This window comes from Eschrichtius robustus, chromosome 12 (assembly GCF_028021215.1).
Source record: "Eschrichtius robustus isolate mEscRob2 chromosome 12, mEscRob2.pri, whole genome shotgun sequence".
NCBI lineage: Eukaryota > Metazoa > Chordata > Mammalia > Artiodactyla > Eschrichtiidae > Eschrichtius > Eschrichtius robustus.
Window position 1 is genome coordinate 6,983,827 of NC_090835.1, and position 23,085 is coordinate 7,006,911.

Here is a 23,085-nt window from a genome sequence, read left to right on the forward strand (position 1 = left end):
AAACTTTGAAAGGCATTATCCCCACTAGAGGAATCTAAGGTATTGGAGAGCAGGTGAACTACTTGGGTGGAGGGAGAGAGGAAGCAGAAGTCCGCCTCCAGTGAGCCAGCCACTCGCTCTGATGCAGAGACCCACACGCGGGCCTGGAGCTGAGGCACGTCCCAGCTCTAAAGCTTAGTAGGGGTGCAACCCTGATCATCACTAGCCAGGCCCACCGCCCTCTTCTCAACACCCAGCGGAGGCACCAAGACTCAAACATAGGCAAAGGGCCCAAGAAACCAGCTCCTGACCTGCTGGAGAAGCAGCCAGACGGGGCTCCGGGGAGGATGGGGGCCAGGCCCTGGGGGGAATGCTCGTGACCTCATGCTCCTCCACAAAGACAAGCCCTACTCCTTTCTCAAGGGACACACAAGCCTTCTCTCCCACTTGCCTAGGTCATTCACTCCAGAAACAGAGGTTAAGCACCCACTCTGGTCAGGCTCTCTCACCTGTCCCAGGCAGCATGGTGGGGTGGAAAGCTTGAGGCCTTCAGGCTCAGACCTGAATCTGAACACCAGCTGTCTGGTCCAGCCCATGACACTGAACTTCTCAGGCTCCTCCCATGTAAAACACCCACCTCCCCGGGTCACTGTCAAGATTGAACACAGTATCTCCCGTTGAGGACACCTGCACATAGTAGACATTCAATTATCCTGATAGCCACCATTTACAGCATTCTTGCTGTGCACCAGCACTTTTCTAAATACTTCTTACATGAACTTAGTGTAATTTCAGTGAATTTTCACAACAGACCCACTTCAGAGGGGGAAAACTGAAGTTCAGAGGAATTTAGTGACTTCCCAAGGTCACAGAGCAAACACGTTTCTGACTCACCCAGAGCTGTGGGCTCAGGCCCCCACTCCCCCACGTTCGGCTGCTTCTCCACCAATGTCACCCTCTTGCCCTGCTGCCTAGGGTCCTAGGGATTCCTTCTGTTTCTGTTTTTCATTTTCTTTCATAATACACGGGGTCAACTTAGAGTGGGCTGAGGACAATTTCAAGTCAACAACCGGCAGAAATAAAACTGATCACAGGAAACAGGCAACACACTTGAGAAAACGTAGCATTTCAAACCTGGTCCCACGTCAGCCTTCTCGGACCTGTTCCTGCACATGTCACTTCCCGACACCACTAACTTCCGGTTCTCCAAAGCAGCTGTATATACCCCTGGGCTAAGCAAGATATTTGCTGCAGAAAAAAAACCCCTCCTTATAAAACAACTTTTTTATTTTATAATATACCCAGTACATTAGTGTAACAGCTCACGTATTTAACTTTTTTTTTAATTAATTAATTTGTTTTAATTTTTGGCCGCGTTGGGTCTTCGTTGCCGCGCGTGGGCTTTCTCTAGTTGCAGCGAGCGGGGGCTACTCTTTGTTGCGGTGCGAGGGCTTGTCATTGCCATGGCTTCTCTTGTTGCAGAGCACAGGCTCTAGGCACACAGACTTCAGTAGTTGTGGCACTCGGGCTCAGTAGTTGTGGCTTGCAGGCTCATTAGTTGTGGAGCACAGGCTTAGTTGCTCCGTGGCATGTGGGATCTTCCCAGGCCAGGGATCAAACCCGTGTCCCCTGCATTGGCAGGCAGATTCTTAACCACTGTGCCACCAGGGAAGCCCGTGTTTAACATCTTACACGCTTACAGAGGGGTAAAAAATTCTCTTACAACGGTGTACAGACAGAAGAATAGAGATCCACGCTTGGTTACCTTCCTTTAGTCTGAATCCACTTCCAAACATCATTGACAAATGAGCATTTACAGGGAGCACAGGGCTGCCTGGCCACTGACTGACAGTTCTGTTGCCATCCTGGACACTTTATTCAAGCACCGTACACTTCAGTGGCCCTTTGCCCTGATCTTACAGAAATGCCTGAGGCAAAAATGAAAGTGTTCACGGTAAATGATTACTATTGGTCCCAAACTTAATACAGAAAGAGAGATGTAAAACACCAGAAAGGCCAAGAGCAGATTTCCAGCCACAAAGAGACTATCACTGTCCAGTGGACACAGCTGCCATATGTCCAGCTGGGACAGAGCTGAGACAGTGAGGAATGTGCTGGAAATACGCACACCAATGACTGTGCATCTGAGATGAGGCATCAACAGATTCCAAATTTCCTTACCATTCTTGGAACAGAGCCTCCCTTTTGACGGGTTTACTTTGGGCTTGAGCATTTACTTGTGTTCAAGGATACCTTAGGACAAAACTGGAAGACTGACTGCAAGCAGTGAAACAGAATTTCCTCCAAAGTTCACCCAGCGGCATCAGAGTTCACAGTCCAAAGCCCACAGTACAACCGAGTCATCAACAACACCCTCGTGTACTCAATTTTTCCTCCTCCTACTGCGTTGCTCTGGAACAAAGAAGGTGTCTATGTATTTTTCACAGCTAAGCAGCAGCAGTGTATTTGGGTGTTTCCAGGCAGTAAAATGAGAGTTAATGCTCAAAGGCAGCAGAACTTTTAAGAAGTTACCAGGGATTCTTCTTTTCAGTTGAATTTTTTTTTATTTTTTTATTTTTTTTAAATTTTATTTATTTATTTATTTATTTTTGGCTGTGTTGGGTCTTCGTTTCTGTGCGAGGGCTTTCTCTAGTTGCGGCAAGTGGGGGCCACTCTTCATCGCGGTGCGCAGGCCTTTCACTGTCGCGGCCTCTCTTGTTGCGGAGCACAGGCTCCAGACGCGCAGGCTCAGTAGTTGTGGCTCACGGGCTTAGTTGCTCCGCGGCATGTGGGATCTTCCCAGACCAGGGCTTGAACCCGTGTCCCCTGAATTGGCAGGCGGATTCTCAACCACTGCGCCACCAGGGAAGCCCTTTTCAGTTGAATTTTTATTTTTTTTAGCAAATCTTTTTTTTTAAATTAATTTATTTATTTTTGGCTGCATTGGGTCTTCGTTGCTGCGCGCAGGCTTTCTCTAGTTGCGGCGAGCGGGGGCTACTCTTCATTGTGGTGCACAAGTTTCTCAATGCAGTGGCTTCTCTTGTTGCAGAGCACGGGCTCTAGGCGTGTGGGCTTCAGTAGTTGTGGCACACAGGCTCAGCAGTTGTGGCTTGCAGGCTCTAGAGCAAAGGCTTCAGTAGTTGTGGCGCACGGGCTTAGCTGCTCCACGGCATGTGGGATCTTCCCGGACCAGGGTTCAAACCCGTGTCTCCTGCATTGGCAGGCGGATTCTTAACCACTGTGCCACCAGGGAAGCCCTTTCCAGTTGAATCTTGCTGAGACACAGGTATATTTGTGAATGTCTCCAGACCTTCGGATTCTTAGGTTACAAAGCTAGTCAGCAACTAAACCATCGTTAACACTCTGAGAAATATAAACGAACATGGAGACCATGGGAGTTGGCTGAAGATCCATCACTTTATTTTCAGAAAGAGATGGTCAAAGGGAGCGAGGGGGCAGAGACACAGAGGCATTCCGGCAACACAGCAAAAACAATCAAGTCAGCCATCCTAAACCAATCAAAAACAATGCCAACAAGCTTTCACTCCCACACAGGTAATGTTTCACTGAGTAACAGAAATGATAATCCTAAATCCTGGAGATAAAAGTATATAGCACCTTGTGCTTTACTTTGGCAGGGAGACTGCAATGGCTCAGAGACATCCACTGAGTTATCACTCTTAGTCCTTGAACACAGGCCCGGCTGGTTTCCCTCGGAGGCAGTTGTGATGTACAGGCCTTGTTGTGAAGGAGATGGATAAGGGACAGTTCATTGGGTGACAACAAAGCGCTGTGAAATACTTAGTCCTCCAAATCTTCCAAGCAGGAGAACAAGGCCCCGGATTTGCCAAATCTGCGGCACAGATGACGCACAGCTGATCCACGGAAGGTCGACAGTGAATTAAGGCCTACTTCCCAGGCCAGCAACTTGGGTACCGGGGCAAGAGGGAAATACCACATATGAAATGCAAAGTCCATTCCCTTGCAGGTTACAAGGTTCAAAAGCACCTTCCACAAACACCTAGAGGCATCCAGCATAAGCGATGGATCTTACGATTTCAGCTACTGGCCTCCAAGAAACAGACAAGGGACTCAGGGTGGCCTGTCGCACTGAGGAAGATTGGAAAAAAGGATCCTTTTGTCCCAAATGCAGAGCATCCTCACACTTAACCCTTGACCGTCATAACCTTCCAGGGCCTGTAATGAACACACCTTTACAAGGCACCAGCAGGGAGCAGAGCACAGCTCAGAACTTGAGATGACCTGGCTGTTCAAAGTCCAAGAAGGGGCTCTCACTTTCACCACGGAGAAAGGACGCAGCAGAGGCCAAGGCAAGGGAGAGCCCCAAGACGGGGAACGGGAGATCCATGGACACCAGGCCTCTTGTTCTGCATAGGCAATAGAACAGGGCTGGGCAGCGCCAGCAGAGCTTTGGAAAATTAAATTGGTTTACCTCTCGACCTGGATGGGGCACACAAGGGGCTGTCACATGAGATGAAACAGAAGGAGTATTTCTGGTCCAGTGCTCCAGGAGAAGGGGGCAAAGTGGAGCACAGGGCAGCTGGGACCCCCTGACGGCAGACTAGCAGACAGCATCTGCTGCAGACTGGACCCTGTCAGTTTAACACAACTGAGCTGCAGCCCTGGGGGCCTCGGTAAGTGGGATCACCTTCCTCGGGGTCGTCTTCCTCAAGCAGGTTTCCTCCTCCTCAAGTCCCCCAGTCTGTCCAGATGTTCCTCGGCCAGGACTTGCCCTGGACCGTGAGCGCCCCTTTGGCCCCTCCATATTGATGGCAGTGGAACCAGTGAGACCAGCAGCCAAGGTCCTTCCGCCAGTGCCAACTCGGAGCTGACGCAGCAACAGTGAGAGCCAGACTGAAGAGTCACCCGGGGAAGGGAGGAGCTGCCTTCTCTGGCCGCAGGAGCATCAGCCTCTAACACAGGTCTCTGGCAAATGTCCCCCAGAGGAGATCTCCCACCGGGGGTTCGTGTTGACAGTGGAGAACCAGGAACCAAGCTACACGCCTACGTGCACTTCGCTGAGGAGCAGTGTGACTTTATTCACGGACTGCTCGCACCACAAGCTGCGGAGACAGGCACTGGGCGGGCAAGCTCGCTGCGCCCTCACATCAGCCTCCTCTTCTTCCCGGGCTGCCCTGGAGCACTGCAGCCGGGAGGCCAGCCCGAGCCCCTCACCAGCCCCCCGCACGCCGGCCCCACCCCCAACCAGCCTGAAGCAGAAGCCTCCGACGAGGTCTCAGGAAACGTCCTGTCCGGGTTTCCTCCATCCCAGCGGGCTCTCAAACATCCTCGAGCAGGGACACACAGGCAGAGCTCACACGGCCTTTCTCCTGCCAGGCCACTGGTCATCCTGGAGGGCGGGGAAGAGAAAAGGACGAAGGTTAAACTTGAGTTCACTCAAGACAGACCAGGTTCATTGCTCACCCTATGTCTACATGCTCTACATTTAAAAACTATAGCCAAAGTCATTTTTGTCCTGGTTTTTAAAAACTATGTAATGTGATTTTTATCACCTTTTCTGGGAGACTCCTGACGGCACCCTCTGCTTAAAGACTGTAGAGGCGGCAGGTGTTCTCACGCAGGGTGGCCAAGGTGCGGGCGAGCGGCAGGTCTTTGACCCTGGCAATCTCTCGAACCGTGTGCAAGGCCAGGCCTGGGTGGGCGTACTGGCAAAGGCTCTTGGGAACCTGGAAGACACCAAGCATTCAGGATATCGTTGTGCCTTCTGTGCAGAGCTGTCACGCACAACTCCCTCCCCGGCCCTGCCCCAGCAGGGCCTCTTTGGAGCTGTGTAGAGACCCCTTTACCTGCAGGTGCAGGGAGAGTCCCAGTCAGGGGGGCTCTGGGTGAGCAGGGTCCCACGCTTCCTTGGACTACCCTCTACAGGGTAGGGCTTTGCACTGCCTGGAAGAGAGTGGTTACCCTTCAGCTTCTCAGCCCCCTAGACTTTGGTTCTGCAAAGCAACAGAGAGGAGACATCTACACAGCCAAGGGTGGGACCTGGAAAGGTACTGTGGCTCTGGTCCTGCCAGCCTTGCAAGGGGGACTGCACACCTCCCACCCTCTCTCCTCAGTGCCTCAACTCAGCTTGAAGACACCCTTACCTGTCGAGGCAGGAAATAGGGAGCATCAGTTTCCACGATGATCCTCTCCAGCGGGATCTGTTTCAGAGATTCCCGGGCCTCCCAGGCAGAGGAGTAGGTCAGGACCGCCGTGAAGCCCACGGACATGTTGGGAAAGTACTTCAACAGGGGCTCAATGACCGGGTAGCTGCCGGTGAAGCAATGCCTGCGAGGAGGAGAATTCCAGATCAGGGCTCTCTCATAATCCCCTCTGCAGAAGCCCCCAACTCCCTCTGGACATTTCACCTCTTTTAAGTTATTTTCGGTGGGTAAATTCTCAGAAATGGAAAGACTGCATCCAAGGGAAGGACTCACAGTCAACACAGTCAGGAGCAGAATTAAAAACGGCAGCCCATCTGGATCACAACTAGAGTAGGTAAACACTACGTCCATGTAATCAAATGCACCAGAAGGAAACAAACAATAAAAATACTGGGGAGTGGCCTACAGGTGAATATTCTTCTCTTAACCTGGTGTCTGTTCACGTCCTTAGTACGGTACACATTAGCCCAGAAGGGCCGAGTGACTGTGCCTCATCTCACCTCTGGTGGTGGCTCCACTCAGAGGCGTCACTCTCTCTGCCTGGGCGCCTGGAAGGCAATGGTCTAGAGGCCTAACAGCCTCACCCCTTCAGCCACCTGGCACCACCTGGCTTGGGTTCTAGACTCCCTGTTTTTTCAGTTAACCCATCTTACCCATCATGAAAGTGCCAGTGGGCATCACCTCCTGACCTCTTTGTAGCCAGACGCAGCTAAGGGCCCCTCCTCTGGTTCCCAGGGCACCCTGCGCCCACCTCAGCCCCACGCCCTCTGCAGAGTCACCAGCTGTCTCCCACTGCTCCCCAGGGGCCCCCCCAAGCCAAGCCCATGCCCAGGACAGACATACCAGGGCAGGTTGGTGAGTTTACCAAACTGGAGAACCCCTAGATACCATTTAGAGAAAATACATCCTGGACTTTAACTGGGGGTGGGGGAAGTGGGGAGGGATGGGCTTTCAAATTCAAAGTAGGAGAGAAAATTTCTTTTCAGGTGCCCTGGAATGTTCTCGTGTGCTCAGTCACTGGACCCACAGCAGCCTCTCCCAAGATCAACAGCTCTCAGTTCTGGGAACCGAGCCTCCACTACAGCCTGCTTCCTGCGATGGGGGTCACAGTGATTTAGGGTATTAGCTCAAACCATATGAAGTTGCCGTTTTTTAGGTTAAAAAATGATCAAATATCAGAAATTTCACATGGGTCAACCTGACAGTTAATCTTGAGAAAAGATTCTATGTAAAGACGTAACATCATCAATCCTCTCCTCACTGAATTTGTTTTCCCATGAATGTCCTAGACGGAGGGACATGTTCACTTCATTTGCCCGCTGAAGTCCTAGACTCTCACCTGTGAATCTTGTAGTCTGGAGGCACAAATTTTTTCATGATTTTCAGCAGATCGTCATCAGCTTCTCGGCAGTGGATCACCAAGGGTTTCCTGAGAGACACGGCCAGCTGCAGCTGCCTCTCAAACACCTGGGAGAAGACAGAGTGGCAACACCTGTGGGTTAGGGCCACTCTGGATGTCTGTTACCCCCCAGAACAGCCGGTCCACTGCACAAGCCCCACTGTCTTCTTCAATTCTTTACTTTTAAACTCTATAATGCATAATAATAGCTAACACTTACCGAGTGCTTACTAGGTAGTATTATTATTTAGGTGTATTATAACATGTAATCTTCACAAGCACCCTAAGATGGGTACTGCTGTTAGCCCATCATGCAGTCAAAGAAACTGAGGCTCCAAATGAGGTCAAGTGACTTGCAGCTGGTAAACTGTAGCACCACAATGCAAATCTGAACCCAGGCTGTCCACACAGCCACCCCTAGGCAATACTCACGTGGGGCTGCAGGGCTGGGCTGGGCTCAGGAGCACCACTACAAGTTAAGTGTCCTCCCCTTCACTGCCCCCACCTCCACTCCCACTCCCAAGAGGTAATCCATCACCTTGCACACCTTTTCCTATGCAAAAAGTTGCCATGTATATGTCTGTACAATGCCTGGCTCTCAGAAGGCGCTCAAGTAATTGTGGAAAGAATAAATACTATACATATTTCCTGGAACTTGCTTTCTTTACTTAACCAAAATCAGATCTCCTTCTAGGTGAATACCTACAGATATACTACCTTTTTTTTTTTTTTTTTAAACTCTAGCTACTTTAAAAGTCTTTAGTAGTAAAATACACCTGTTGCTAATAATTTTAAAGAAAAAAGTAGGGCTAGATCTTATTCTTTCCTCTTCTTCTCTCCTTATTCTCATTCTTCCTAAGTTCAGGTTTAGAAAAAAAAGAACAAAAATACTAATTCATTATAAAGAAATTACCTCATCTTAAACTTTATGTTTTCACGAGTAGCTTTTTCAATTGTGCAATATCATTCGTGTTTGAATTTTTAACATCAAATAAGAAGACGCTTTTGGTAATTTGAGTCAGGTGGTATTCACTTGAGAATGACATTTTCAAGTCCACCACTTATACTGCCTCTTCTCAAAATAGTGGCACTGCGCCAATACCAGTTCTGATATAACTCACTTTTAACCAGTGTTTTCAACTAAAGCAAAGTGACCCTGGCAACCAACAGCATAGAATGCTTGCCAAGGACTTTAAAGACGAGCTAGTTCCAGTACCTACAGCCGGCGGGATCCCTCCCCAACACATCAACCCTCCTTGAACTCCTCCAGAGGCAAGAGGTTGCAAGGGATTCTGATTCCAACATTTAATTTTTGCTTCTAAAAAATTCTTCCTTGAGTACTCAACTATTGAGTAGTGAGTACTCAATACTATTATGCTCAAACTATTGAATACTCAAACTATTATAGCCTTGAGTACGCAAGTACTTAAACTATTATACTCAAACTATTGAGTACTCAAACTATTATAGCCTTGGGATGGAATATAACATAGCTGTTAAAAAGCCTATTTTTCAAAGCACGTTCAATGAAGCAGGAACATTTTCACAGTGGAAAAAACATTCAAATCTGTAACTTTCTCTTTTTAACTTTCTTAAATTCTTTTTTAAAAAGCACATGCATACAACACACATTTCCTTGATTCCATGACAGGTGCTTGTAAGACATACCACCAATTGTCCCTTGCAATTCTCCAAGGGACAGCAACATTAAAAATATGCATTTTAAAACACATCTGAATTTCAAAAACGTTAAGAAGGAAGAACTGTTAGGGGACAGGAACTGTGTCTGGGTTGGAGCATCTGTCCTCCCCGGGAAGCCAGGTGAAGCACAAGAGTAAATGCAGCCTGCTGGGAGGGAAAAGTCTTATGATGGTAATGGTCACTATCTCTGATGGAATGGGAAATGATCTTTACACATTTGTGTATTTTTCAAATATTCTGAAATGGGCACACTAACTTTAAAATCAGAATAAAAATATATTGTTTAATTAAACAAACACAACATGTTGCTTCCCAAGAAGGAACGGAAGTTTTGACATTTGTATCATTAGCTGTAAAAGTCACTCAGCACCTAAGCCCCTCCTCTTACATAATGAAGCTGAAAGGTAAGAAATAGTTTGTGAAGCATTTGACCAATGACATCTACAGGGTCTGGCTAAGAGCGATCATATTTTTAGAGACTCTAAACTCTTTAGTTCCAAAAGTAGAGCAACCCTTGTGTTTCAGCAACTAAAAGAGGAACTAAATAAATAAGTCTGTCAGCAAACTAAGGACGACATTACCTTGTGCTGCTCCGGGACAGGCGTGGTGCACTTGTGAGAGTAATCCAAGCCCATCTCCCCGAATGCCACGGCCTTGGGGTGCCTTAAGGCCTGCAGAAGATTTCTTTCTTGACTCTCATTGTAGTAACGTGCAAAATGGGGGTGACAGCCAAAGGCCCCCCACACCAGATCCTCTTTCAACAGGTCCTCCCAGAGGCCATCTGTCAGTGTGCGAGGATCGCAGAAGTCGGAGATGCAGCCCTGAAACTCCTTAGGGAAGGAGCTGCTGTAAATTTTCCTGAACTTTGTGAAGCTCCCTTTGAACGACAGCTTGGAATAGAGCATGTCCAAGTGACAATGGGTGTCGATGAAACCCTCCAACCTGGGCTCCCGACGGCTCCTGGGCAGGGAGCTAGATGCGGGTCCTCCACACGGACGTGGCGGCACGTCCTCCTGGAATGTTCTTTTCTCCTTCACCTCTTCTTCTTCCGAGCTTCTGGAGAAACGAGATGAACGCGACTTCCAGGATCTGCCTTCCTCAGCGGCCTGGCGCTCTCTGGAGTTGTGCTGGGGGCTCACCGTTGAGTGGGGGGAAGAGCCCCGGCCGCTCCTCTCCACCTGCACGGTGTCGCTGCCGCCACTGCCCACGGAGTGGTAGCCGGGGGTCTTGGGACCGCTGGTCCAGTAGCTGGCGTAGTCACACCAGGGACTGCTGTACAAGTGAGCCGGGTACATGACGTAATCCGTGGGGAAGGGAGAAGGCTCTGGAACCGCTGAGGGTTTCAGGGATACGGGCTCCTCCTGAGAGAATCTGACTGTGGAAATCTCGTCCACGTCGGACCAGTCACTTCCTGAAGAGTTGCGCTCCATCACCACCTCCCGGTCTTTAGGCTGCAGAAAAGAAAAGAAACAGGTTAGCCTTCTTCCTATGTGAAGACAGCCTCCCGTGCTCAGTCACCTCCAGGACAGAAGCCCTGGCTGCTTTTCTGGCCGTGATGATGGCTTTGCATTGGCTCCTCTGCTCACTCTGTCACCTGTTTTCCTTATTATTCCCAGAAAGCGAGTCAGCTTACAACTAGGAACAGTCCTATCAGCTAAAGGGAATAAACTTGTGCCCATGGTCTCATATGCCATCCCTGAAAGGGAAGCTGTGCCTACATTCCCTTTCTGAAGACCCCTCTTGGGAGAAACTGCTCTCCAGAACACACAGTGTATTGGGGGTTTTAAAGAAAAGAAGCACCCAGCATCTCATCCTTAACAGCAGGTCTCTCACACATTCAAAACGCACAACCACACAGCTGTAGCAGTTTCAAGACGTGTTTGCAAATTCTTTGATACTACTCTCCACTGTAAGATGGGGTTTGTGACCCCTCTCCTTGAACCTGGGCCAACTTGTATTGTAACTGATGGAACCAAAAGGGACACTGCAGCTTCCAGGGCTACGTCAGAGCAGCCTTGCTATTTCCCCTGGTTCTCTCCGCTTGCTCCTCTGGGAGAGGCCAACCACCATATGATGGCTGAGTACCCACGACCACATGCTAGAGAAGTCACACATAGGTGCCAGCACCAAGTGCCCGATGTGTTCACATGTGAACAAATAAAATGTCTATCGCATACACTAACACATAATTAACATGTTTGCAATCTAGTTCTTCAAAATATAATTCACACACACACACACACACAAAAATATATATATATATATAATTCACCATTTTTTTCAAAACCAAAAGTTAATCTGATTAAAATTACAAAAAATGCCCATATGGAAGGTAAGGGTTTCTCCCCAAAATGATGCTCCCTTTTCTGAGGGGTCTGTTTTATATTCAAGTCCCTACAAAGTCTCTTCTATTACAAGATGTACTCTTTTATTTGAAAAAGACAAATGACCCCAAACAAATCTCAATCAAGCTAATTTGAGACGTTTAAAGAGGTTCCCTTAGCTCATTCTTTTAAAAAGGAGGGGAGATGGGAAGCAAAAATAGTTAACAGACTTAATAATTATTCCTGCAGGTATGACCTCACAGTTCTGTGTTGGACATCATTTTTAACAAAGCTTTTCAAGATTGTTTTTACTTTTTTTTAAAGATAACTTTTTAAAAAGCAGTATGGTAAGTGGTTATGCATAAAATTACACTGGAAAAACACTTAAGATATGTATAAAGTGGTATCCAGGTGAAGGAATAGGGCAACACAGGGCCAGCTGGAAAGCTACTTTTCACTAAAAACATTTTTATTTTTAAACAATGTAAATATATTTCCTAAAAAAGTAACCTAAAAAATAATTAGACATGGTTACACTGTTGGGCTCCCAAAAATATACCTCCAAAAACTGAACAACACAAACTGAATGCAATGGGAACAGCTATTTGCAAGGTGGGATAGAATTTCCACGGGCAGACCAATACAGATTCAAAAAGTGCTACATTGCATCAGTAAGATCTCATCTGCAGGAAATTCTGCAAGTCAAATGACACCTTTTATTTATTTTAACAACAAATAAATAACACAGGGTTGCAGAGGGGAGGGGAGGAGGAATCTACAGAGACTAAGAGACTTAACACATTTAGAAATTGACACGCATGACTCTTACATCCTGTTTCAAAAAAACTGAAACAATCACGAGACAGGGAAATTTAATCACTGACTGGATAGTTGATGCTATTAAGGATTGTGGGGAGGGACTTCCCTGGTGGTCCAGTGGTTAAGACTCCATGCTTCCACTGCAGGGGGCATGGGTTAGATCCCTGGTCAGGGAACCAAGATCTCAAATCCCGCATGGTGCGGCCAAAAATAAAAAAAGGATTGGAGGGGAGAGAGGGCAGAGGGAGAGATCAGAACTGTAGTTATGCTTGTTTTTTTCCCTAAAGATCCTGTATCTAATTTTAGAGATACACACTGAAATATTTATGGATGAAATGATACGGTAGGTGGGATTTGCTTCAAAATAATTTGTGGAGAGAAAAGGGACACAGAGATAAAACAAGACTGGCAGTGAGTTAATACTTATTGAAGATGAGTGATGGGTATGTGGGTAATTTTCATAAATGTTTTAAATATCCCATAATAAGAAGTTTAAATAGAAATAATAACAGTTAAAATTCCAACTCAGATGGAAGGGTAGAGATGTCCTCTGACTGCTTCACAAACTTCTCTATCATCCGAGAGTATCTGTTAAAAAATACCAATTCCCCAGTCCCATCTCAGACATCCTGAGTCAGATTCTCTCATTCTTATCGTCAGGGAAGTTCAGGAAATCACATTACATAACACAAAAAGTAACTCCAGTGACAACAAAGACCATGTCAGAGAAACATGTGAAAAGGTTTAACAAAATTATTTAATGAAATGTGAGGCTGGAGGAAAAATGGCAGAGTGGGGAAAAAAGTGACTTCAAAAATGCACATGCACCTAGAAATATATATGATAAACAGACTTATGATGACGTCATCTAAGACCCTGAAAGGCTTTAGATTGTCAAGTTGGCCAGGAAAATGTTTTTGGGTTTCCTTTTTGGGAAAACCGGAGATTACCTATACTCAAGACTGCCTAAGGTTCAAGCCCATATGGTAAAATTTAAAGCTACATTTATTGAGAGTCTGCTATACACGAGGCACTGAGCAAAGGATTTTCATGTATTAATTCGGGGTTCAGCAAATTGTGACCCACAAGCCAAATCCAATGCACTGCCTGTTGGTGTAAATAAAGTTTTACTGGAATATAGTCAGGCCCATTCACTTAAATATTATCTATGGCTGCTTTCATGCTACTACAGCGCAGTTTAATAGTTGCAACAGAGGCCTTAAAAGCTCAAAAAGCCTAAAATATTTACTATCTGGCCCCTTACAGACAGAGTTTGCTGATCCCTGTATTAGTCTGTGATAACATTTAAAGAACCGTGCCTTTTATACAGAGGAAGAAACTGGGGCTCCAAGAGGTAAAGTGACTTTCTCAAGACTGCAGTTTAGGCGGGGCAGAGCCAGGATTTGAACCCAAACTGTCTGATCCCAACACTCATCTGTTGACCTACCATATCATGCTGCCCCAAATAGATACCCAACAGATAATCTAAATGTCCAGTTTGACAAATAGGAGTTTGGGTATATAAATTTGGAAAGTTCATCCATACCATGGAATTCCAGGCAGCCAAACAATGATCTATGTTAGACAGGAAACACAGACATTATATATTTGGTGGGAAAAGTAGTTTACAAAACCTACTGTTCTTGGGATTTCCAATTAAATACAGCACATGTGGGTTTTGTCCTCCCCGCCCAAAAACTCTTAAAATTACAGGAAATGGACTTGAAAAAGCATAAACCTACAAAGAGAAAGCATACAGAATAAACAGCAAAGCAAATTAAATAAAAATTGGATGCTAGAAAGCAGACAGATGAACAGTTACTGGATAAGCAGATCGCAGATGGCCAAAACCTAAGCCCGCAATGAGAAAAACCCAGAAACATGCTGAATCACACTACAGGACCCCAGAAGACTAAGGAATTGGAGGTACCAGACCTCTCAAAATGAAGGTGAAGCTGGAGATGAAAATAAGAGAATTTGTGAAGTTAGATCCCCAGATCCCTGCTCCCATCCTGTACAGATGGGTCTGCCCCTTCCCCACCCAGCAAAAGATAAGGTTCACACTTGGAAAACTTAAACCACGGAGACTGTGGAGTAATCAGGGACAACACACACATAGCTGAGGGTGAGAGACCATCACGTGTTGGACAGTGAGAACCCAGGCACCTCCCTCAATCTGACCCCTAAAACACTAGCAGCCAGAGGTGTGCTCCTGGGCAGAGCACTGGAAGATTTGTCCCAGGGACCCCTTGTAGCCTCTGAGGAAAAAGCTACAGATCCAACTGGGAGTCCACAGGTTATCACCTATGTTCAAGGCAGCAGTTAATAAGCCCTTCCAGGCACTGAGAACTTCCAATCGGCTTTTTAATGCTTCATTTTTAAAATATGAACAGATACCCAAAACATCTGAGGAAAGCCCTATCACAAAAGACGGAAACCAAAATATTTAGGAAAAAAAAAAAAATCAGAAGGAAACTCAGCAGTGCAGAAAGAAAACTTCAAAACAAACCTTTAATCATATTCTCAGAGAAACAAGAGAAGGTATTTAACCTCAAAACAAGAACAGGATGTTCTAAAAAAGGAATACTCAAAAGACTAAGCCAGTGTTCTTAGACATTAAGTATGTCAAAAATTTTAAGAGTATATATTATCATTATATACACTCTCCTTAATTATTCATAAAGAAAGCAGAGATGAAAAGAGACAGAGGAAAAAAGGAATCTTAAGGAAACAAAAGGGCTAAACCTCGGAAAAAAAAAAAAAAAGGTGGGGAACAGATTACTTATTTTGACAACATTGAGAAGAATTTTACGGCACTAGCAATTTGGAGGTGAAACAGTCATAGTCACAGGAACAGAGAAAACTAAAGGGAAAAACAAGCTAAGATGAACTCCAAGGAAAATCAACTTTTCTAAGAAAGGAAATGTAATCAAAGTATACTAAGTAACTCAGCTATGAATATGGTGATAATAAATCAAATAGATTTGGCTAAAAATGGTATTATGATACAGGGAGCTGCAGGAAGGGAGAGAGGATACATTTATGGGCGTGGGTGCTGTCGAAGTGTAGAGAACTAAATTCTCATCTCCTGAGTAGGAAGTCCACAGATGTCTACATTTTCAAAAAATAAACAATGAAAAATTACTTAGAAATATGGAGGTAAGTACTAGAAGCGAGAGTTAAAAGAGACGAAAGGGGCTACCTCCAAGCAGCGGTAGTGAAGGATGGGCGGAGATGCGTACAACAGAGGAGTGTTTTTTTCCTCAAAATTATAAGCAGTGTTAAAAACCGTTAGTTTCCCTCCAATATCATTCAGTATCACTCTCTCCTTCCTCTACAGCAATAGAAGTTTATCTGAATGTAAAGCTTCCCAGATGGAAATTAGTCTGGAATCTTCCAGACTCTCTTGCAGGTGTCGGCCAGGTTTCTAGATTCTTGTCAACAGATATGAGCAGATACAATGGGGACCGCTTCTGAGCCAAACTCTTAAAAGGGAGGGAATGTACTATGTTCTTCTCCTGTTCCTCCCGGCTGGAATGTCAATGTAATGTGCTGAGCCAGGTCACAGTAGCTCAGACCGCAAGATGGAAACTGCTGAGGGGCAGCAGAGAATCGAGCAGAAGACACCCCAGTCCCCCACACTGTGGAGCCATCCTCCTTAAAGCAAACTTCTGTTTTCTTTAAGCCACTGTTATTTTGGCCTTTGTTACACAGGCAAATCTATGTCTTAACAAACATATAAATCCTAAAACAAAAACAGCACTGAATTGAGGTTTCTTAATAACCCTGAAAGCTATGTTAGAAGAGAACCAACAATTTGCTCCCTGGAGCCCTGGGTAAGTCAAGTACAGTGTTGAATGAGTAACACTCAGGAACAAACTAAAAAGACCAAATACATTTAACAGAACTCAAAACCCCATGCTTGGCATGAGCTTGACTCACTTTCTGGCCGTTTACATGCGAGTCAGAGTCATCCAAAAACTCCAGGACTGGACAGCGCTTGTCAATGACTGTCCTTCGGCCACCCAGAGGCTCCTCGCTGGGTTTCTCCTGAGGGTCTATCACCACTCTCCTGTCCCAGAAGCCGCTCTTCTCCGGCACAGCCTTCTCCTCCTCCGCTCTGACCTCTGGGGCAGACGTTTTCTCTTTCTGAGGAGCACATATGGTGACACTCCTGGCTGGCCCCTCTCCGCGGCTGGCACGCTCTGCCGTGTTGGGTTTTGCCTTCATGGCAGCCTCTCCCTTCCTTTTTGGCATCGACTTTCCCAGGATGCCCTGGATGGCCTTTAGGTAGATCATGGTAGAGCCTTGGTCTCGAAGTCTATCCCTCTGCCTTTTCTGGACCTTGTTTGGTTCCTCAATTATGTCATTTTGAACGTCAGCTTCAGCTGCAAATTCAGAATCCATGGGGTTATGAGAACTATCTTTGGAATCAACCTGGAAGGAAAATGACACATTATGAAAGGTGATTTCCTATATGAAGCACTTGGCAAATGAGACATCAGTGGAGATGTCATGCCAGCCCTCAGCACTGTCAGCCACTGTTAACAATTTCAGGGGCTCCCAGCCTGCTCCCTCCTCCCATCCTTTCTCTACAGGTGCCACAAGGAGTTCTACAATCTGGCAACGTCACACCTCTGCTTAAAACCCTTCATCGGCTCTACATCTGCCTGCAGGATACATCCCAGACTCCTGAGTGTGACCCCGGAAGCCCTCCTCCCCAGGCTGGCCCCCAACCTTCCTTCCAGCATCACCTCCCGCCTTTCTCCACACACCCAGGTGTTCTGGGAATGAGGAAAACGCTGGAGAAGGGGGAAAGGAGGGTCCCAGGAACAAGCAGTGCCCCAAGCGTCAGACCAGCATTTCCTGACACTTTTTGGACATACGTTGTTCCTGTTGCCTGAAATGTCCTTTCTTCTGCCTTGGCCATCAACAGAACTCAAATGACACCTCTTCTGTGAGGACTTTCCCGAGGGTTAGTCACTCAGTCCTCTGACCCCTCGTACTTCAAATATCCCTGTTACAACACTCCACACACTGCACTGTGATGAACTGCCCTATTCTCTGCACCTCCAGCCCCAGCACAGCCTTCCACCCAAGCACTGGACACCCGCTGAGTGAAGATGCAGGACACAGGACCACCCGTGAAAGCTTCATCCCTCAAGAGCCAAGACGCACAATGCTCTCTCGTGTCTGGGCTGCGTGACCCTGCAGAGGGCTCCTCAAGGGAAGGATCTTGCCCTCTCCATCTCCCCACCCCTCACACCTAACACTGGGTCAGGAGGAACACATGCTCACAGAGGGCAGCAGCAGAAAGAACACTAGCTTTGAAGTCAGACTCATCCGAGATTATACCACAGCTCTGCCCCGTACAAGCTGTGTGGCCTTGGTCAAGTCATTCAACTTTTCTGAGTCTCATCTTCCCAGGGCCTACACATAGCAGGTGCTCAAATATGTGTTGACTGATATCTAAGTATTTGTTAACTAATACGTAAAGGTAACACTGCCATCAACTATACTTCTGTAAAAAAACAAACAAAAAAGATTAAAATCTCAAGGGTTTAGCATAACCATGATTTTACTTCTCAAAAAAAAAAAAAAAAAGATAACAAGGCCCACCTCACAAGACTGAGGATTATGTGAGCATCTAGAGGTCAAATATTGAGACTCATATTTGACAAGCTCTAGCACATCATAAAGCTTAAATTTTCCCTTCCACTCTTCCTTCTCTAAATTGAATTAGAAATTTGGATATGTCATACTAAAAACTAAAATTAAGGTAGGTGAAGATGCTCATGAAAGACACATTTAACCTTCTCTATAAAGTAAACCAAGATCATCAGCTAGCATTAGAATCTGAGAAAACCTCACAATTATCCTGGAGGTAATAAGGCACAAACAAGGAGAGGCTGGCCAGCAGGAATCTCTAGTGATTCCAAAATGCCCAGTCTAGCTATGGTCTGAAAGTGTTCCCCACAAAACTCATATGTTGAAATCTGACACCCAAGGTGACGGTATTAGGTGTGTCCTTTGGGAAGTGATTAGATCATCAAAGTGGAGCCCTTATTGATGGGATTAGTGCCCTAGTCAAGGGGCCCCAAGACAGCTTCCTTGCCCCCTCCTGCCATGTGAGGACACAAAGAGAAGACTGTGACCCAGAAGAGAGTCCTCGCTGACCAAGCTGGCACCCTGATATCAGACTTCCAGCCTTCAGAATTATAATAAATAAATTTCTGTGGTTTATAAGCTACTCAGTCTGAGGCATTTTGTTACAGCAGCCAGAATGAACTACGACAAACATCTTCCCCTCAGAATATTCCATAACCTGGCACAGAGACTTGTGTGTGTTGAGGGGGGACACATGAAGGTAAGTGTGTACCCCTCAATGTTTACAGAGCAAATGCAGAAGAGCAGGTGGATGAGTGGGTAGAAGGTAGGCGAGTGGTGAGGGGACCTTAGGAAGACCCAAGGGGAGAACAGGCCGTTTCTGTGCATGCCCTTCAGCAGTGCTTGCTGACAGGACTTTGGACTTATTAGATAAACAAGTGTGCAAATGACTGCAGAAAAAGAGGGGAAGAGGTGCAGAGAGAGGGGAACGTCAGAGAAGCATTTTCAAATTCATAAAGATAAGTATAGGGAGGGTGGGAGGGAGAAGCAAGAGGGAGGTGACATGGGGATATTTGTATACGTATAGCTGATTCACTTTGTTATACACCAGGAACTAACACAACACTGTAAAGCAATTATACTCCAATAAGGATGTTTAATTAATTAATTAGTTATTTTTTTTAAATATGAGTAAAGTACTGTATCTTGTTTTCAAACTAACACTCTCTAAGGAGAGCCCTTAGCAGTACTAGAGTAGGACAACTGGGATCGATCCCATCAACATCCTCATATTCTATACAACACGAGTGATTTTCCAAAAGTGCAAAATCTGCCTTCGCCCTGTATAGAGCTCGCTAATGGCTTGGAATAAAATCCGAATTCCCTTAGCTCATAACACCGTACAGCAAGCTGCCCCCTACCTAGCTCCCCAGCCTCCATTCCGGAATCTCTGTTGCACCAAACCACCTGGTGAGGCAGTCTTGTGACTTCTGCAGCACCCCCTCCGAACTGGATGCTCCTTACAAGCCACCTCATGGCTCCACCATCCAACAGAATGTGCGGCACACAATCCTCACTCAAGCGCTTATGACTGAGAGCAGGGCATCAGCAAAACGCAAGACTTCTGAGACAGGACCAGACTACTCATCGCTCCAAGGTTAACCATTAAACTGTGACAAAACAAGGCCCTTTAGGCCTAAATGAGAGAAAAGTGTGTCTATGATTGAATTAGACCACCCCGCAGACAGGCCACACCCTCAACTCTCCAGTTCCAGCCCCACAGGACAGCGGAGGATGCAGCACACCTGAAACACTAAGCTAGATTCCTCCGTGCCTCCTCATCTTGTTATTGCCATTACCTTTAATCAACTGACAGTTTTACCCTGTACCCAAAACCACTGAAGCTGCAGCAAGAATTAATGACAAGATCAAATTAGCCTCATATTTACCTGATTTACATTTGAGTCATATTCAGTATTCTTATGTCAAAGACAAAGCTTTTCAGCTCACCATTAAATTTTTTTAAAAAATCAGTGTGCCCACAAGAGTTCTGTGAGAGCCACACTGAAAACACCTGGAGCACTTCGCCTAAAAACAACAGCCTGCCGGCGAGGATACAGAGCTAAATACAGCCTCACTTCTCAGTTCCACGTAAGAAACCACTGAGCAAAGGCTTAAGGACAAACCACTTTCCTTCCGGCTGCGTTTGGGTTTTTTAATGATAACTTTATCTAGGGGCAGCCCATCTCACCCAAGTAAGACTTTTCCTCCATTCCTTCACACACAGAACTCCTCCCCACCTCTGAAGGCCCAGACCTCCAAAACCTAGAAAGCAAATCCCGGGCAACTAGAAACACTGCCTGGCACAAACCAGGCCGTAGGTAAATATTTGTTCAAGACCTGATTAAAGAGGTGGATGACGCTCACACAGTAGCCAGTAACATAAACTAGGGCTCCTTTCCTCTCTCTAACCTGCAAGCAGCAGACTGACTGCAAGAGACTGAACCTTTCCAAACTCACGATCAACTCTGTCACACATACATACACACAGACATACTCGCACATGCCGAGTAAACTTAATCTTTTTTTTAAAAAAAAAAAAAGTTAACATAAAATTGGGCTTCCCTGGTGGCGCACTCGTTAAGAATCCGTCTGCCAATGCAAGGGAGACGGGTTCAATCCCTGGTCTGGGAAGAGCCCACATGCCGGAGAGCAACTAAGCCCATGCGCCACAACTACTGAGCCCGCGCACCTAGAGCCCCGAGCTCCACAAGAGAAGCCACCACAATGAGAAGCACGTGCACCACAACCAAGAGTAGCCCCGCCTCCCGCAACTAGAGAAAGCCGGCGCACAGCAAGGAAGACCCAACGCAGCCAAAAAAAAATAAATATTTATTTTTAAAAATTAAAAAATAAGAGTTAACATAAAACAAATGAGTGGATGAACTGCACCTCCTCCATGAAGCACTCCTCAGTCTGCCCCCCAGTATTATGAAATCCTCCTGTGTGTTCCCACTGGGGAACTAAACGCTGAACCTCCAAAATAAACCCTACCCCACCACGCAAAACCTCAACGTGCTGGAAACCTTAACCTTGGTGAAAAGCCACACCAAGAACCAAATTCTTTTTCTTGGTTCTGTGCTTCTAAGTACAGGGCACAATTCCCTAAATTTACAACCGAAATAACATACATCTGTGTCTCCAGGGTACGCCATCTACCTCCCGGCGCAGCGAGCCTCCATCCTGACTGACTGTGGGTTACAAGCACCTGAGGAATATTTATATACACCTGGCAGCTCCGCCCACACCCCAGCATAACCTCATCAGGGTGGCAGGAAGGCGCAAGGATTTTAAAGTAGTTCCAAAATGCTGCCAAGTTCGCAAACTACCTCTCCACCGACCTTCAGGCTATCCTCTGACGTCTTCCAGTTTGCTCTCCCCTGGGGAGATTCCAGGCATCTTAAGAGACCTGGTCTTTTTTTTTTAGTATCCTTTCACCAAAATTCCTATCTCCAACATCTCAAGCCAAGTGGAAAGGGCTTCACCGTTTGCAAGGCGTTGGGGCCACTTACCTTAAGGCTGCAGGCTTCCTCCTCGAGAGAAGCCATTTCTTCTAGAGAAGGTCTGGCAGGGCACCGAGGGGATCCCCCTGACGAAAGGAACTCTCCTGAGCTCTGAATCAGGCCTCCTTTGGAGGCGGCTCCACCCACACCTGGGCCAGAGGAATGGGAGGAGGAGGAGGAACTTCTGCGGCGGGATGAGCCCCAGGACACACCATGCTCCTTCTGGGTTTTCATGCGCTTGGGGCTGCTGGCCCCTCCTGAACGCGACACAGAGCTGTGAGCCGGCCAGCTGGAGGGGGCCACATCACTGGGCTCCCGGAGGCAGCTGCGCTTGCGGGAACTCCGCTCCGAAGGGCTGCTCCAGTGGTACTTGACCTTGCGCCTCTCCGACGCCATGGGCACCTGCAAGGTGAAGAGGGAGCCGGGAATCCACCACCACTCCTGCTGTAGCTGCCCCTCCTCAGCCTCCCGCTATCCCGGGACTCCCCGAGGGAGGGCAGGCCAGTAGGTGAGAGCCAGGGGCTGGCTTCACTGACCTTTCCCCCTTCTTTCCACTGCCCATCACAGTGCTCAAGGTTTCAGAGATGTCAAAGCGCTTCGAATGTCTGCGATTCCAAAGCGCTTCGGGGAAGTCCAGAAGGTCCCAGGATTTACCAAAGGCTTCGTTCGATTTGGTTTCCGAGCCCACAACGTGCTTCCGCGATTACCAAGCGCTTCAGTTTGCACAGCGCTACTTCGGGGATGTCAAAGCGCTTCCGGGACTACGACGCGCTCTGATTGAGTTTACAATACAAAGCCCTTCGCAGATGTCAGCGCTTCAGAAGGCTACAGGGCGCTGTTAGGTCCACACCTGGAGGCCAGACCCGCAGGCCCTGGGCGGGCGCACGGCCCGGAGGCCCGGAACGCCGAGCGCGGGCCGCAGAGCAGGGCCAGACCCAGCACGCAGCCCGCCCTGCCCCCGCGGCCCCGCCGACCAGCCCCGGGCCGGAAGGGGGCGAGCCGCCCCTCAGAAGCCCGTGGCGCCCCAGTCCGCCTCCTCAGAACACCCCCGGGTCCGCCCCGCCCCAACTTCCGTCCCTGCTCCCGCGGCCCGGACGTCGGCCCCGCAGCCTGCACCGGCCTGACGCCCTGCCCTGGCCGCCCGCTTGCCGTCCGCCTCAGTCCTGCGGCGCCGGCCCTGCCTCCGCCCGGGTTCCGACCACACCGGCCTCCGCTACGCCCGCCTACCGGAATGAGCGGTGAGGTCTGCAACGCGGCGGGCGGCGGAGGCGGGTCCTGCGCTGAAGGGAGGCCGCCCATTGGTCAAATCGACAAGGGGCGGGACTCCAAGCAAGACGGAGCTTTCCTTTTGGCCAGGAGGTTTGGGGGCGGGACCCTACGCCTTAAGGAGCCCGTCCATTGGTCGGAAGCTAGACGGGGCGGAGCCACTCACGTTAGCTCGAAGAGCGCGAAGCTGAGGCCCGGCCGCAGTTCCTCAGGCCTGCCCTTGGTGTGGGTAGGGGACAACA

General features: G+C 47.7%; 1 protein-coding gene across 3 annotated transcripts; it reads right to left on the bottom strand.

Moving 5' to 3' along the window:
- Positions 1 to 3,377: 3,377 nt before the first annotated feature.
- On the bottom strand, positions 3,378 to 22,791 carry TATDN2 (TatD DNase domain containing 2). Of its 3 annotated transcripts, none has more exons than XM_068558925.1 (8): positions 22,232 to 22,791; positions 21,587 to 21,979; positions 16,350 to 16,844; positions 9,846 to 10,715; positions 7,504 to 7,631; positions 6,105 to 6,288; positions 5,514 to 5,687; positions 3,378 to 5,350 (listed from the first exon to the last, which is right to left on the bottom strand). In XM_068558925.1, the coding sequence occupies exons 2-7, from the start codon at positions 21,971 to 21,973 to the stop codon at positions 5,547 to 5,549; spliced, it is 2,205 nt and encodes a 734-aa protein (XP_068415026.1). In that variant the 5' UTR covers positions 21,974 to 21,979; positions 22,232 to 22,791; the 3' UTR covers positions 3,378 to 5,350; positions 5,514 to 5,546. The 3 variants fall into 3 exon arrangements, 2 of the variants coding, with proteins under 2 accessions (XP_068415026.1, XP_068415024.1); XM_068558923.1 differs by having other exon boundaries at positions 22,114 to 22,791; XR_011075739.1 differs by lacking the exon at positions 3,378 to 5,350 and adding an exon at positions 5,808 to 5,904 and having other exon boundaries at positions 5,614 to 5,687; positions 22,114 to 22,791.
- Between the last annotated feature and the right edge of the window lie 294 nt (positions 22,792 to 23,085).

What these genes read in the sequence shown, in the direction of transcription:
- TATDN2 (XM_068558925.1), bottom strand. Translation starts at nt 21,973, where the DNA reads ATGGCGTCGGAGAGGCGCAAGGTCAAGTACCACTGGAGCAGCCCTTCG. An exon ending in CGCATGTAAACGGCCAGAAA is followed by an intron (nt 10,716 to 16,349) that starts GTGAGTCAAGCT and finishes TCTTTTCTGCAG; the next exon opens with CCTAAAGACCGGGAGGTGGT. An exon ending in CTGTCCCGGAGCAGCACAAG is followed by an intron (nt 7,632 to 9,845) that starts GTAATGTCGTCC and finishes GTCTTCTCCCAG; the next exon opens with GTGTTTGAGAGGCAGCTGCA.